The 18,079-nt window shown below is 36.6% G+C and overlaps 1 protein-coding gene across 12 annotated transcripts in view; it reads left to right on the forward strand.

The window, feature by feature from the left end:
- The window catches only part of rapgef2b (Rap guanine nucleotide exchange factor 2b), a 104,505-nt gene that overhangs the window by 30,019 nt on the left and 56,407 nt on the right, over window positions 1–18,079 (forward strand). For 11 of the 12 annotated variants that reach the window (XM_082177829.1, XM_082177840.1, XM_082177830.1 and 8 more), the window contains exon 4: window positions 7,725–7,808. In XM_082177829.1, the coding sequence (XP_082033955.1) occupies window positions 7,725–7,808 (84 nt within the window). Of the gene's footprint in view, window positions 1–7,724; window positions 7,809–12,542; window positions 15,494–18,079 lie in introns of those variants that run through there. The other variant, XM_082177831.1, reaches the window with a different exon arrangement.

Consider the following 18,079-nt stretch of genomic DNA (forward strand, 5'->3'; position numbering starts at 1 on the left):
CTAAATACATAAACGCATTGAGCAAATGTGTATTAGAACTGAGAGCAAACTTGAAGCCTGTAAACATAAACTAAGGCTGTTGCTCAATTAAAATAAGATAAATCATAATTATTAACTTTTTTGGTGCACAAAAAACAAAACAAAACAAAAACATTTAAAGTAGACCCAGGGCAAGAATAAACTGTTAAAAAACATAAATGACCTCTTTAATGTTGAATCTTTGAGATCAGAGAAATATTGCAGCAGCTTTCTCTGTGTGACTTAATTGTTGCTCTGTATGGGTTTGTGTCTTGAATTAGACAGCAATTTGGCAAAACAAATGCAGATTACATGTTCATTTTGAAGGCTGTATCTGATTGGCTATAGCAAGTTGCACACAACTAAAAGTGTGTGAGTGTTTGGAAACAGCAGGAGACAGAATCTGTCCGGCATCCTGCTGTTTATTGTCTGCAGGGTGTAGATGACAAAAACTTTCTTTTGGAATGCTTGTTTGTCAGGCTTGTCTAGTAGGCAAATGCATATAAAGCAGCATATATTTTTGGTTCATCTTTAAGTTGTGGGTTTGTATAACAATGTGAGTCAGTCCTCTGTTTAATGTGGTTGTTTTCATCCACACACTCTCAAAACTCCCAGTGGCGGACTATTTAAGTTCTAACACTCCACTGTGTCTGCTACACCAGGCTTGTCGCTGTACCTCAGCGACTCACTCCACTGTTTTTTTATTAGACAGCTCGCTGCTTTAAAGCTACGCGCTAATAATAATCTTCAGACTTGTGTGTGCTGCTGCTGATTTCCCTCAGGAACAAACTACTCCCACCGCAACAACCTCTGAACCGCTAGTGCCAAATACACAAACACGCTTTCCGAGATGCTGCTTCTTATACTTTATTTTTGAGCAGGTTTGGACGGGAGGACAATAATATCACACTTGGGGCTTCTAAAAATATTTGTGATAAAAGTTTTAATGTCATTACTGAGGCATATTGATTTCTGCTTTTTGTAAATAATGTTCAAGCAATGTTTAAATTTGTTAAACAAACCTCAGGGGGCTTTGCTCAGGGACTTTTTGTCTATTCATGCTAATTATGCTCTTAAACAAAAGTCATTTTTTACATCATAAATTAATTAGTCTATGTTAGTCGACGATTGATATAGATTTTTCTGTTAGTGGTAAATATAGTACCAATTTTGTCTTTTTTAAAAATACAATACTTTCCTCCCCCATTACAAATTAGATAACCACAGACCAGAAATGTCTGATTAGCATTAGGACTATCTCACAATAAAATACACAATTGTGATACATATGTTATCATACATTACAGTATAATTGGATTGCGATTGAAATCTTAGCTTTTGTACAAAGGATTTCACATGCTTGGAGTCACAAATTAGATTTGTGACTTAGTACACAATTTTAAAGGGATAGTTCACCCCAAAATAAAAATTCTGTCATTAATTACTCACCCCCATGTCATTCCAAACCCATAAGACTTTCGTTCATCTTTGGAACACAAATGAAGATATTTTTAATCAAATCTGGGCAATTTCTGTCCCTCCTCCATTGCCAGCTATGCAACTACCACTTTGACACTTAAAAAAGTTCATTAAGTGATCCTAAAACTAATCCATTTGAATTGAGCGGTTTAGTTCATGTTTTCTGAAGAGACAATATCACTTTATATGATGAACAGAACAATTTAGGCTTTTATTTACAAATAAACATTTATCAACGAACACATCAGTTGTGGTAAACGGAAGTTCAAGCATGTTTGCTTGACGTGCAAGAACCAATGAGGTTCATCCTCGTGTTTCCGCAGAATGTTTGAGCTTTAGCAAGAACCAATGAGGTTCATCCTCGTGTTCCGCAGAATGTTTGAGCTTCAGCAAGAACCAATGAGGTTCATCCTCGTGTTCCGCAGAATGTTTGAGCTTCAGCAAGAACCAATGAGGTTCATCCTCGTGTTCCGCAGAATGTTTGAGCTTCAGCAAGAACCAATGAGGTTCATCCTCGTGTTCCGCAGAATGTTTGAGCTTCAACAAGAACCAATGAGGTTCATCCTCGTGTTCCGCAGAATGTTTGAGCTTCAACCTCAAGAACCAATGAGGTTCATTCTCACGCATCTAGCAGGTTCGGTTGAGCTTCTGTTTATGCTTGCTGATCAATGTTTATATGTGAATAAAAGCCTAAAGTAAATCTGTTCGTCATAAAAAGCGATTGAGTTTCTTTAGAAAATTTTGACTAAACCGCTCAATTCATTTGGATTAGTTTAACAATCTCTTTATGAACTTTTTGAAACATCTAAGTGATAGTTGTGTAGCTGTCTTTGGAGGGACAGAAAGCTCTCAGATTTCTTCAAAAATATCTTAATTTGTGTTCTGAAGATGAACGAAAGTCTTACGAGTTTGGAACGACATGAGGGTGAGTAAATGATGACAGAATTTGGGTGAACTAACCCTTTAAATATTTCTTTAACATTATAAGTTGGTTTTCAATTTCTCACAATATTAAAAAAAATGTATTTCCATGAAAGATCAAAATGAAAAAAAGAAAGAAAGAAAAACAGAGTTTTTCAATGTGGACCCCACTTTATTTAAATTTGTATGAATGCACAATATATATATATATATATATATATATATATATATATGTATATGTGTATATATATATATATGTATATGTGTATATATATATATATATATATATATATATATATATATATATATTTAAGTCAAAATTCACCCAAAAATATATTTTAACATGTATTATAATGAAAAGGTTCAGTAGATTTGAAAAAGAAAACAAACTAATGTTTCTTATTGTAGAACTGCACAGTGTCAGTGAGTAGAATCACTTTGAGCTCATCTGTGCTATCACACTCCAGTAAGGCTGCCATCATCCTGCCGTCTTTGCACCGAAGAGCCTCAATAGAAATAAAACCCTAGAAGCATTTGTGTGTTAGAATAGCTGTTGGCTTTGATTACTCATGCAGCATTCACACAAAACTGTGTCTTGTATGTGATCTGTGAGTGTGTGCATGCAGGAGTGATGCTCTGGAGTGGCATGGGTGATCCATCTTTCTGTACCCCCCCCCCCCCCCCCCCCCCCCCCCCCCCCACACACACACACACACACACACACACACACACACACAGCTCAGCAGAAGGGTTCTCTCCTACAGTCATGGCCACCAGCTGGTATAGAGAAGGTTTCCCTCTCCCCGCATCACTCTCTCTGTATTCCTGCTGCAAATCCCATCAGCCCAAGAGCCGCCGCTGGGCACAAACACACAGCTCTGACAAGAAATGTAGGCACATCAACACAAATTATAAACACAGTTTTGTCTATACTTGATTTGAATGTGCATTTAAGTCCATTTTTCATTTTGGTAACCTTTTACAATGATATCATTTTTATAATGTCACTGGTTAAATACGACTGGAGTAACTGTATTGATAACAGTAACTTATGCCTGCCATAGACTGTTCGATTTCAGCAATCCTATAAGATAATTACCAATCACACTGTACGACATGGATCTAATAAACTTGTGTACAACATGTATGTAGACTGTATGATGATGACATCTATTGAATTGTAGGCTATGACACAATATATTACAGAAGAATAAAATGTCATCAGCAGTGTGGGACAGCCCAAAGTCGTACAATGTGTACCAGGCATTAGTTACTTACTCTAGTTCACTTTAAGTTTGTCTATAATATTTTCTTTTTAGAATATATTTATGGCTGTCAAAGGTTAACTAATATAATTTAAATGTTTAAGATGGTTTACTTTTCCACTTCATTAATGTTTAACGAAGTTGGTTGTAAAGGAATAGAACTTTATACGATTCTGATAATCAAAATTTCATTTTGGTATTTGTTTTTTTAGTCTAGTTAACTTTTTTGTATTTTTTCAGTTAACAGACATTTTCATTGAAATTTCCTTTTCATTTGTTGCTAATATCTAGTGACACCCTCGCAAACTTTACCACGGTAACCATGGTTTCTGGAAAAATGTTATTAAAATGCCAGTAATAATTGCTGCTACCATCATTGTTTGTTCTGTAAAATTGTAATAAATCAACATTGACATTGTTCCAGTTTTACTAAAGCAGTAATACCTGGAGAAACTAATGCATTATAATGTGGGTTGCTATGATATATATTTGTAAAGGCATGAACACTTAGTCAACAATATGAATTGCTCGTCAACACTATTAATATTATACTTTTTCCTGTATTTGCCTGTGGATTTGAACCTTTAATTAAGAATTTCCTTTTTTAGGCTTACTGAAGATTAGCAGATAAATAACCCCTAAGGATGAGTGCATGAAGTCCATATTCCTCCAAACCTTGCCTGAGTTCCTGCTCTGGTTTCTGCTGCTCCCCAGTCGTTCCTGAGGGGCTGGAGGCTGAGGCTGTGTGCTTGATGAGCATTTGATGAGCGCTGGAAGTGTGTTTCAGTGACCCAGTTCAGTCAGCGCTGCTCCGTTGATGGTGCAGAACATCATCACGCACTCCGTCGCTCGCCTTCCATCATTCCCGCTCTCTCCTTCTCCCTCTTTGCATTCTGCTGATTAATAATTGAGTGCTTCGTTTTTGTCTGCGCGCGCTCGGGAAAAACGATTAAAAGAGGGAGCAGAAGCTGCAATGATGAAGGGAGCGATGCAGAAAGAGAACTAAAAAAGCAAGCCGTGCTCATGCTGCGTTTGAGAGCAGTCAGGAACTGCCTCATTAGTCCTATTGAGATGATGGAGCGAGTATTTATGTGTGGGTTTAGGATTTTCATTTAAAGACAAACATCCAGAAGTTTGGAGAACTGTTTGTTGTACTCAAAGTTAGGGAAACCATTCTGTTGATCGAAATGGACTTTTCAATGGGTGAAACAATGAAATAAGGGATCGTATACGTGGCTACTTACTAAATACGTAAATACAAGGATGTGAAATATTAATTTCATTTGACTTGAAATTATCTTAAAGTTTTACCTGTATATTATTGTAAAGCTTTTGCAAAAAAAATTGTGCATTACAACATACAAAAAGGTCGGCGGCACAACAACACAAATACTGCAACAATTATAGAAATATTAATACTGAAGTTCTTGGATGTTATTTTTGCTGGATCCAATTACAGAGACACGAGATGATGCCTGTTGCGTTTGTATGACACGAAAGTGTGAGACTGTGGTGTTATACGAGAGACATAAATAGCGCCGGTTTCAGTTACAGAATGAGCAGTCCAATATACAGCGTTGCTATACAGCGACAGAGAAGATTAGGAAACGGAGATTTAAAAAATTCTTCATTAAAGAGTTTTATGCAATGAACCAAACCAAACATATACAAAGAGAATAAAAATATTACAAACTTTGATTAGAAGATTTTTTTTATATGAAAATAGGACAAAAATGCGCATGACACAAAACTATTGATTTTAAATTAAATTTTAATTGTTTGAGAATGTAGGGAGGTTGAATCTATTGACCCTATTGAGATTGATGTCATTTGCTGAGCTTGGGAGTGGGCGAGCAGCACTTATGAGTTTCTTTGGTGCAATTTGGCTGTTTCAATTCTCTGATTGGTGGAAATTTTTTGCATAATCCTGGTTGATGTAGTTTCCTTCAGGAATTCCATTGTTAAAGGGATAGTTCACTTTGAAATTAATTTTTGGTATGTTTTAGCTTACCTCAAGGGCATCCAAGATGTAGGTGTCTTTTTTTCCGCAGTAGTTTCAATTTTGATATTTTTAGGTCAAACCGTTCTTGTCTGTCAGTCATATAATGCAGGTCTATGGTCACTATCTCAAAACACAAGCACAGTGAAGTCCAAATTAAACAATTCCCCATCGTAAGTACACATTGATGGCCTAAGACACGAAACGAGCGGTTTGTGTGAGAAAATGAACAGTATTTATATCGTTTTTACCTCTTATACACAGCCATGTCTAAGTGATCTGATCTGACGTGTACGCAGACTGGTGCATAGATATATACACTAGATGTCGCCTTAAAGACATTCGTTCCAATGAACTGCCGTAGACAAGGCGACATCTAGTGTGTATATCTATGCACCAGTCTGCGCACACGTCAGATCAGATCACTTAGACATGGCTGTGTATAAGCGGTAAAAACGATATAAATACTGTTCGTTTTCTCACACAAACCGCTCGTTTCGTGTCTTAGGCCATCAATGTGTACTTACGATGGGGAATTGTTTAATTTGGACGACGGGGAATTGTTTTAATTTGGACTCTGTGCATGCTCTTTGAGATAATGACCATAGACCTGCATTATATGACTGACAGACAAGAACGGTTTGACCTAAAAATATCAAAATTGAAACTACTGCGGAAAAAAAGACACCTACATCTTGGATGCCCTTGAGGTAAGCTAAAACATACCAAAAATTAATTTCAAAGTGAACTATCCCTTTAAACATAATAATAACATAGGGCTGTGGACTGATGCTCACTGTAGGTCTATCTTTTATAAGTTGCTGTTAAAAATTCACTCCTCTGTGATGAAAATGTATAGGATTTTTACTTCCTTTGACCCAACTGTTGCACTCTATATGACTGACCATAAATGGTGCGTTCAAGTCCTCCCGGGAAGTTTGTATTTATGAGGTGGGAAGTCATCATGTTTACAACGTCACTTTCACCAAAGCAAAATGGTGTACCATCTCTTAATTAACAACACAAAAATACAGCAAGGTTTTAAATTCTACTTCCAGAAAATGGAGAACAAAGAACGTGCATCAGGTGTGTTTTGCTTTTTAATGTTTTTAATTAATTTATGAAGCCACTGTCAAATTTGTTACATATTAAATTGTTATATTACAATGCCATTATATTTGTATTTTCACTCGTATTTACGACTTTGTGGTGGCGTTCATGTGTGTCCAGCTCTTAAATGTGATCTTTTCAACATAACATAAATGCACCATTAGAACCGAGAATTCCAGTGAACGTGATAAGATGAAGATATAATTTCCTCACAAATTGCATAAAAAAAACAAGTCATATTAAAATGTGCAATAATAAAGTGTGCAGTGTAGCATGAAAGCTGGGTTATTTGCTTCATGTTAGGACTGTCTGTCAGCTCATAAACCCCAGCACTGCTTTGGGCATGTTATCTCACTGGAGTGTGTATCTGCTGTTCTGACTCAGTGATCAAGATGTCCGCTGCTCATTGGATTGCTCATCTTCTCACATTCCCACTTTTAACACTTACTGGAGAGGCAGACATGGAGCGGTGCTCGCCGGGGGCTGGAAGGATGTCTCTGGCGTCGACCCAGCGTGCCTCAGAAGATGTCTAACGTTCCTGACTGCTCTGTGACCTGAAAAAAGGGAGTGGGGATTGTGTGTCAGTGTGTTATTTCCTACACACACACACATAAATCAAGCAGTCACATTTCAACTGGCATCACTTACAGGAGGAAGAGAGATGGTCTGTTGGCCGTTTGATAGCTCTGTTCACGGTTTTCCTCTGGGAATCTCCTAATGTCATCTTTTGTCTGCACACAGGAGTGTATCACAGGACAAAAATGATGACAGAGTGTTTATATTAGGCATTGATGTTATGTGTGTTTGTGTCAGCTGCTTTTTCTCTAACCATACAGCAAACCTGACCACATGTTAGACATAAGCATGTTTTGTTTCCTGTTAGACTCTAACTTTTTTTTCTTCGTCTTCCTCTCTTTTTCTCTCTCTTTCAGTCCCGATGACATTGGCACATGCTGGTACATTCTGCTCTCTGGATCAGTCTTCATCAAAGAGTCCATGTTCTTGCCTCGCTCCAGGTATGTCCCCGAATGTCATCAAATACCAAACATTCACACTTCATTACAGAAAACCCCCAAAATACCCTTTCCATTAACCTCTCATGCATATTAACCTTGCACCTACCTTCCTTCCTTTAAAAGTTCTAAAATTTAATCGGAACAAATAAATGTGAAGCATTCTGAATAAATAAAATATGTAAAGCTTAAAAAGAGTAAATGTCTGTCTCTTCTCAGTGTAGCTTCCTATAAGGGTTTTATCCCAGTTTGCCACTGAAATGGCCCGTGGAGGAGTGTACATCCAAAATGTGACTGTGACCAGTTTAGTAAAATTAAATGAGCATTTAATGAAAATACCTTTAAAAAGCGACTTTATCTCTATCAGTCTCCCAATCATGTTTGTTTTTTTTCTTGGGCATGTTTACATTTATCATGTTTTATTTTATTACATATAAATGCTGTCATAGTTTGTCATATACTTTAAATATGATCAATTCATTAAATACATTAAATAATTAGATTAGTGAGAGAAGTTTTAGAATTTTAAGAAATAAAAAAGTCACAAATAATTCTGATGATTTGTAAAAAAAAATAAAAAAATAAATAAAAAAAAAAAATAAGAAAGAGAGAGTTACAAATAATTCTTTTTTTGTAAAATCATTATAGGAATGTTTTTTTTGTTGTTGTCACTTTTGTTGTTTTTTTCCTGTGTAAAGGAATAGTTCAACCAAAAATTTAAATTGTCAACATTTACTCAAACAAATCATGTCTTTCTTGTGATTTTCTTTCTTCTGTGGAACATGAAAGGAGACATTTTGAATGCTCTTAGTTGTTGTTTTCCCCAGTAGTAGTAAATGGGTATTGTCTACAAGCTTCAAAAAGTACCATACATTTTTTTTTTTTGTCCTGCTTCAGAAGATTTGAATTTATGCACAAATCGCATGGACTACTTTTATTATATGTTTATGCTGCTTTTTTAATCAGAACTTCTACTTTTGTGTTGCACTGGGGGATGTCATGCAGGTTTGGAACAAATTAAGGGTGAGTAAATTATGACAGAATTTTGGGTGAACCATTTTTTTATTTCTGACCCTGACATGTAATCAGTAACCTAATCCAAACATCATAACTTAGCATAATTTGACTACTTTAGAAAGGCCACATATGCAAATAAAGACTATCAGCATTATCAAGAATCAGCATTTTGTTTGGTGCAATATAACCTAGCTCTAGCATAAAACTTGATATGACAGAAATGAAGCAGCGAACTGTAGCAAGGACATGCAGAAAGAAACATTTTGACTGGGTGGAATTTAAAAGCATAGCAAGCTTTACAAAAGCACTTGACAGAGATGCTTTAGATTTGGCTTGCAGTGGGAATATGTAATTTTATCACCATGGCAATGAGAGAAGCTGGTCTCTCCCTCCCTCGCTGTTTCATTTGGCTTCACGGAGAGAGCTGTGATGTGTTTCTCCTGTAATAGACTGTGACTCAGGCGTCCAGTGAATGAAAACCAACAGGACAGCGGTGCACTTCTTAAACAATGTCTTGAACAGCCCCTTCAAGAGAATTCACCGCAACATTGTGTACCGATTCTTGTCTGAGACAGACCAGATCTGCAATAACATCTTATCAGCTTCCTTTAGCACATGACGTGCGTTATTTTTTCCCAATTTCTTTCCAAACAAAAGAACTCTCTTTAAAAAAGCAAATTTCTGCAACACTTCTGTTTCATTGCACCTGAAACTCTCTCACTGCAAATGCTGCATGCAAGTGTTTAATTGCACCGCGATTGCCATCATTAAAAGCCTAATGGTGTGCAAAGTTCTGGCAGAAGTCAGAGTTGAGTTTGAGGTGGCATTTGAAAATGTCAGCGCCGGTACCACCTGGTACTCATGCCAGTGCTTATACAACAAGTCCGAGCCCTTATTGCAGGCTTAACCATCAACAAGAGTTTCTATTGTTATAAACTCTGTTAAATCTGATCCTTCAGTAAGTCCATTGTTTTCTTACCTATTCCTGACCACAATACTTATAAAACATTGTTTACCACAGTTTCCTTGAGAAATGGCTTTTACCCTTACAAAAAAAGTACTGTGGTTTTACCATGGTACAGCTATGTTGTTAGGAAGTAGTACTATGATTCTTTGATATGTTCCATGGTGACGAATGTTTATTATACTCATGTACCAAGGTATTTACATGTGCTTCAAGGTGCAAGGTGCTTCAAATTATTTTATTTTCTCTATGGCTAAACAAAACCAAGCATTTTATATATAATGATTATTTTCCTTGGGGTGAACTTAGGGAACTTGGGGTGTTTGGGATGAACTTCGAAGTTATGGTTGCTACGTCCCTGCATTTTGGTAAATTTTTGTTATTGGTATCTCTATATCTGGTTGTTGTTAAAATGGCAGCTAAGATACTGATACCGAAGTACATTTGCACTCTATACAGTGTTCCTTTGCTTTGTGCTATTTCATCTCGTATAGACCTTATGTTGCCCCGCCCCTTTTCAGCACTGCGCTCGTTGTCTTTTGACTTCCGGTCTGTATTTTCACAGTGATATTGCGTATTTATGAATGAACAGCTCGTTTTAAAATCTTCCCGGTCTACTGACATTTGTTAAGACATCTGCTTTAAACATTACAATCCTCATGATAACTTTCGTTAACTTTCAATAAGTAAATCCACTTCAAAAGCTAATTACTCCTGGACAGCAATGCCATAGGAATATACAGAGCGACCGCAAAAACGGAAGTTCAAAGACAATATTCTATAGATGGCGGCGCCCTCGTTTCTCTGGCGCATAAGGTCTATACAAGCAACAAAACTTTTGATTACATCAGGTAGGGCTGGGCGATATGGCTGAAAACTGTATCACGATATAAGTGTTTCATATCGGTCGATATCGATAATTATTGAATTTTTTTATAACATATTTAAAATAAGGACCAGTCCAGGAGACAAATATATTACATTTAAAGATTTTTTATTTTAAATTTAACCTACCTCTGATTATAATCCCATCAGTTAAAAAGGCAGAAATGTCAACACGACCATGGAAAACTCAAAAGTCTAAAATCACAATGAACACTTAACAATTATCTCTTAACATTAAGGTGCAAAATTAAAGAATACGTAAGAAATGCTTTATAAAGGGGTGGGCGATATGGCAAAAATATAATATTACGATTTCTTTCTATAAATTATATAAATCTATTTCTTTCTATTTTCTATAAATTATACATTGATACTTATTAAAGCTATTAATAAAGTTATTAGTCAAGAGCAGTGAGTGATTTTCTCTTTACATTTTGTTGTTTTATTAACATTAAAGGGATAGTTCTCCTAAAAATTCTAATTTTCATAATTTACTCTCTCACGTTGTTTTAAACTCGAATAAGTTTCTTTCTTCTGTTGAAAATAAAAGTTATTTGGAAGAATGTGGGTAACCAAACAGTTGATGTACCCCAGTGACTTCCATAGTATATTTTTCCTCCTATGGAAGTCAATGGGGACCAGCTACTGTTTGGATACCCACATTCTTCAAAATATTAATATTAGAAAATATTAGAAGGCAATTAATACAGGTTTGGAACAACATTAGAGTGCGTAAATAATGAGATAATTTTTATTTTTGGGTGAACTATCCCTTTAAGGACAAGCGGCAGCGTGTTTACTATTACTACTGTCTCTTTAAGAGCTGCGCGCGACGCGTCTATTATACACGCATTTGACAAGCAGATTTTCTCTCAATTTTCTCAAGTTTGCTTTCACTTTAGACATATCCGACTAGTTTATGTAAACCTTGTGTGTATAACAGTATTAGCAAAATAAGACTCGAAAGATAACTTAGTATTCAGGCGCTGGTAGACAGGCTTTTAGTGCATGTGAGCTTCACATGTATGCGCTGAGAAACTAGCTAGAACAGCGCATAAGCACGCGAATAACAGAAAAACTGACGACGGTCTTGCATAATCTGCAGACGACATTGGTCTGACTACGGTCAGACTTTAAGTCAGGCGAGCTGACTTTTTCTGTTTTATCTAGTTACTAGAGAGTGAGTGCCTTTGTTCATGCAATCAAACTTGCTTTGCTGGTTTCTTCCAACGAAAAAAATAAATAAATAATTATCGAACGTTTTATCGAACGCATTTTTTATTGATATTGATTACGTGTCTATCGCGATACATATCGTTATCGTTTTATCGCCCAGCCCTAACATCAGGCTTTCCCAAAGTGGGGTTTTGTGAGTTGATGAAAAGCTATTAATTAATTAAATCATAGAAATGTAAAAATAAATTAATGTCTATAATTAAAAAGTCACAATTAAACACTTACTAAAATATTTAATTTGTTTACCTGCATGGTCAGACAACTCTGAACTTGCAAATGTGTTTGTTAAATTATCAAAATATTTACTTGGTAAATATGTATAAATATGCATAAATATGTATATTTATAAACCAGATGTTTAGAATCATTTTAAATTTAGTTTGAATTTAGTAACATTCTCAGATTTTCCATAGTTCTTTTTATTTTTATTCTTATTCATCAGCAGATAAAACCAGTGAAAAAAAAGTAAGTAAAAAAAAAGTAAAGGCAAGTTCTTAAAGGGATACTTCAGAATTTAGCATTAAGCTTTGTATTAGTAGAAAACCTGTAGTATTTTCGAATTACCGTGCTTTCCACCCTCACATCCCCCTGAGACGAGAGATTTATGTATTTTTTGTCTGGAAAAAATCCTCCGATGACGCAAAATGATGATTTTTTTGGCCAGAGGCTAAAGACTACAGCCAGTAGTAGGGGCTGTCCCGCATGTTTTCAACCCGCCCATAGAGGGTGGGATCTCACTCACAGAATGTACACATAGTGTCAGCCATCTTTTTTTTGGAAGCTAAGCTAGCAGGCTCTTGTTCTGTGGAGAAAGCTGAGTAGTAGGGGTTACCATCCTCTTTTTCCCGGACATGTCCGGCCGTCGAGATCGTCCAAAATGTCCGGGATTCGGCTTTTGCTTTCTGCAGTCGCCATTCATTGTTTACATGCACACCTTTTGTTTCAATCTAACTGAATTCATTCTGATTGGTGAATCTGAATGTAGTGTTTACATGAACGCTAAACAAGTGATCGGTTGATGTGCGTTTTAACATTGCTAAGAAAATTCCCGCTCCTCCGTGAAAGATACGAGACCGGTGTGTCTCAGTAATCACGCCACCGGCCTCGCGCCGTTCTCCCGCACCCCTCAGTCTCGTCCTGCTCGCCACAGTAAACATAATGAATGGCGACTGTAGAACGCAAAAGCCGAATCCCGGACATTTGGGGCGATCTCGAAATCCCTCGAGACTCTTCACGGAGACTCACTAGTAGCCTAGCCTTGTTGTTTTAAACTGCACTCTCTTACCGTTAGGCGTGGCTTGAGAGTGGCCTCCTAGGGCAGCGAAGCAAGTGCATTCTGGGAGTTGTTGTCTTTCATCCACATAAGCCAAAAATACATTTTATGGCTTTTCTCAGTCTAGAAAGCTCCAAATTCAAAAATAATTGTACATTTCTTCTACATAAATGACCTATTTTAAATACACATTCATCTTTCCAGAGGTGAAGTATCCCTTTAAATTCTTAGTTTCAGTAAGATGTATACTTTTATTACAACTACCTCTTATGTTTGCATGTTCACCACATGCAAACAAAGTCTAGGGTTGGTTTTCCCATGGACGGGCTTTCAGAGCCTTAAACATTCTTCCCTTCAGTGATATGCATTTACTTCATGAGAATATTATCTGTGACATCTGATAGGTAACTCTCTCCCAGACAATGCTTCCCTGCATGCATCAACATGCCTCATTTGTTGTTCAGCCACAATTCCTCAACTTTGCATGCCAATCCCCTAGCTGTACAAACCCAGTTTGGTTTGTAGTTGGTGGCTTGTTTGTGCAGTTTAGCTTTTTGTGATTATTTTTGGATTATGAATAGTCCTTTTTGTTTGGTTTCCCTATTCAAATTTGAGTATGAATCCAAAATGTATTTTCCTTTACAATCTCCCAGGTAGGGTTGGGAATTGAAAATCGATTCCAATTCTGGAATCGGATACTTAAGGTCAGGAATCGGATACTTGTATAAAATTAACTTCGATTCCTTTTAATGTGATTTTAAACCATTCAAATGCAAGAAGACTCGCACACTGCTTTCTGTGCTGCACACACATCCAAAACGTGCGCACAGAAAGCCGCCTCTCATAGTAAGCAATGCTGAACTGCACTATAATGGACAAATACACACAAAAATATGTCAAAATATCCTGAATACCTGAAATTCTTAAAACAGTGTTTATTTCAATAGTATCTTTGTTCAGTTGTATTTATTTGTCCAATTGCAATTATTATTATTTTTTTAATTACAGTGTTTACTTGAAATTTATATTAGTTAATATCTCTCTGGGGTCGACAATTGTGCCTGCGCGTTTTGCTGGATTTTCTTCACATAGGAGCAAAATAGACTTTTATGATCATACAGGCATATGAAATATGAAAAATAAACTGTAAAATGTCTACTTTTTTTATGTGTCCACTTACAATCGAAACAAAACATTGTGCTTTTGTAAAATAAAGAACATAAACAGGGTATGCTTTCTGCCTCTCCGTCTCCGTGAACTTCTTTTCTGGAGCACTTCTCTAAACTTAAACAGTTTTGTGAATGAGTAGGCAGGATGATTTTCAGATCATTTTGAAGCAAAAACTCTAGGCGACAAGTGAAACATCCATCAGTAACTTAAACCATTTCAGAAACCTAAATTTTTAGTTTTTTCAATAACCATGCATAAACATTATTCTCTCAAAAATACAAACATGTACATACATGTTGCTCATATATTATGGTAGCCCTGTTTGTGCTGAACAGAGTGTAATGACACCTTTGCCATTAATATTTTTATAAGCAACTGAAAAAAGCACAAATGTCAGGGCATGTCAAAACATCTCAAGGACCCCTAAGGGTTAATTGTATTTTTAAACCATATACAAAAGTTCCTTGTGTAAGTGTTCTTTGGCCTGTTGATTTTTGTTCATGTTATTCAGCTAAAATGAAATGTTTTGCAACAAGACTTAGAATGAATGTGAATGATATCCAAGTTTTTTAGTTTTTTTTTACTTTATTGGAAATGATATTAGGTATCGATAAGAATTGAAATCGATAAGCAGAATTGGAATCGGAATCATTAACATTCAAACGATACCCACCTCTTTTCCCAGGTTGCCTTTGATTGTAGTCTCACAAGTCTTATAAGTCGCGACAGGTCTTGAGTTTAGGTTGAGAGGTCATGATGTTTGTGGGTAGAGGTCAACCACTCCCTCTTGGCTCCACAGGAAGTGAGAGGCAGGCAGGAATGTTGGCTTCAGTCGATCACCACTAACTCTCAAGAACGCACATTCCCCAACACACACGCTCTTGTAAGATGAAGGCAGTAGACGGAGCTGTCAGAACAGAGTTACTCGCAGCGCAGCATACGTGAAGTTGGATTATCATGTGGCGCTCACGGAATCACGTTTGTGTTTAGTGTGGTAGCATCGTGTGTGTATGAATATTAAGCAAGAACATTAACAGCACATTTGAGGTAGAAGTATGGGACTGAATGCATGATTTTAAAGTAGTCTGGATTGTTTATGGATTTCATTGGACATATTTTGTAACTGCTCTCTCTCTTCTTCAGGTACAGTACTTTTTTTGTTTTAGTTTTTTTAACATATTGTGCTTTATGCTGTATATTAATTGCATTATTAGATCTCTTAAATGCATGTCTGTAAATATTTTCTATAAACTTACTTTCCATCAAATACTTGCCTAAAGGATTTTTTTCTTTTCTTTTATGCTGTTTTCTATTTATATTATTTCATTTTAGTTTATATTTTATATTAATTCATTTTATTATAGTTTTATTTTATTGAATTTTTCACTAATGCAAAATGCAAGTAATCATGCCTCAAGTGTCAAGCTTTGTTAATCATGCCTCAAGTGTTTCGGTCCCAGAATTGTATCTAGTAACAGTTCAGGGTTGCTCCTGAAATGCTGTTTGCACTGCTTTATGTTGCCATGTGTCTGCAAGCGCAGATCTGAGAGGCGGCACAGCTGTTTAGCACTCACTGAAGCGTTGCAGTGGAATCCTGTTATTGAATTATCCATTCTACTGTACTTCAGCAGTCCTTAAACCTTCCAATGTACCCCCTTCTCCCCTCTGACTTGCCCACCGACAGCACTTGCATAACAGCTCTTTAATCTTTGCTCGGCTTAATATGGAGAGATGAAAAAGGGGCTTATTTACTTTGGAGACCCCTATGTTCTTTGCTGGGTGGGAGTGCCTGCCGTGTTCGTCACAGAATCACATTCCAGACACCCGGAATGTTGTGTAATATGGAATGTAGGGGCCGACTGGGTGGGCATCACATCTCACCATGAGTTAAATTCCCAAGGAATGTGGAATGAAGGCTGACATTAATATGATTTATTAACAAATGTTTGGTGTTAATATCATTTTTACAGTTTCTTTTTTTGGGGGGGGCTTCTGAGAATAATGATTTCTTTTTAGAGTTTGGAATTTTACAAGCAAGAGTTTTTTTCCACCCTTCTCTTTTCATTTGGTTCTGGTCAAGGCAAATATTTTTCCTATATTCATCTAGAAACATCTAGAAATGCTTCTGTATTAAATTTTTTCGGTTCATATTGCATTTTGCGGTTTAAGTTTGACTTGGAATCCATGATTCTCTCTGTGGTTTCAGATTATAGCCACTGTATGTCATGAACGATGAATGAAAACACCAAATCTTGAGGTTTTGTATTTGGATAGGAGCCTGCAAGGGAAGTCAAACAGCATTACAACACAGAGGGCTCATTGTGTGTGGTCTTAAGCTAAGAAACAATGTATGTAGACGGAATCCCACCTGTTAGTCTAACTATATTAGCTAGTTACTATATCTGCCAGCTGCGCCTCTACAGTAACCTGTATACAATTAGCTATTCAAGTGTAGTGCATTACCCAAAGGCTTGTTGTGACACAAATGTTGGTTCAAGTGTTCACTTGTGTTGCAATTTTTACATAATTCATTAAATGTAATTATAATGTGTCATGCTGTTCACCCGGTTCTGTTCGGCCATTTTAAACACATTTCACTTTTAACCATTTGATCACACAAAACATGGACTAGATTTGATAAGTGGTTGAATAAAAAGGCAAAATTTTGATCAACCATTGTAAATACATCGGACTACAAAACAGAGCAATTATTAAATACATTGGCAAATAAAATCAACTAATCAGGCACAATGGAGAACACACCCAAATATGAATGATGCTTTAACTCATGGTATTGTTGTTGTTTTAATTTGTCAATACAAATCTGATTTAATTAAGTGGTGTTCACTGCAGAGCCATATGACATCCAGCTCCACCTCTCTGGACGTCATGGGTTGAGGGATATAGTTAAGGATAAGGTTAGGGCGTGGTTGGACCTTCTAGCAACATACACATTTATACTGTAAGTGCGGTATTCCAGTATTGAGTAGAGGAATACTATAGAAATATTGAGTGAGTGCTGTGTTTGATTATAGTGGAGTGTTCCCATAGTAAAATCAGCCTTGCTTTGTCAGACACAGTTTTCTGAAGTGTATGTTGAGGTTTTGCTGACCTCTTACACAGCTGAACCGCTGTTCCTCTTTCTACTTGTGTGTATGTGTAAGTGTGTGTCAGCTTTGGACCAGAGTGTCACCTGGCAGCTCATTCAGCTGCAAAAAGTGTCTTGCAAGCGGCATTGATGGTAAATTAACAAACCAGATGAAAGGTGAAGTATGTAATATCACAAACAGCATCAAACAGAATTGAAAAAAATATATATAGTGTATATTTCAAGTATCCCAAATGTCTTCTATTGTTTAGCCAAATAGCTAGACCAATACTAAACTCACTGGGGGTTTATGTCAGACCCAGATAGGGTGCTTAATGTAGTGGCCCCCTTTTTTCTTTTGGTATTTTTTTTTTTTTTTACCTTTCATGTAGTGTGCAATATAGCTGTTTGTGAAATGCAAAGGTCTGCAAAGTTTTAAAGATCTAAGCGCACGACAAATAAAGTCTCTTAAAAGAAAGAATCGATTCTGAACTGCCGGGATGAGTAGTCTGCAATTTCAGTCTCTCTGCCTTTTACATACCTATGTAACAATGTAATATTTGCATAAAGCTAGCCTATGGTCTTCATTGACTGCCTGCGAACAACGTCTACTTTTACCCACCCTCAAACACTGTAGTTGC

The sequence above is a fragment of the Leuciscus leuciscus genome (genome assembly GCF_965113295.1).
Source record: "Leuciscus leuciscus genome assembly, chromosome: 8".
NCBI lineage: Eukaryota > Metazoa > Chordata > Actinopteri > Cypriniformes > Leuciscidae > Leuciscus > Leuciscus leuciscus.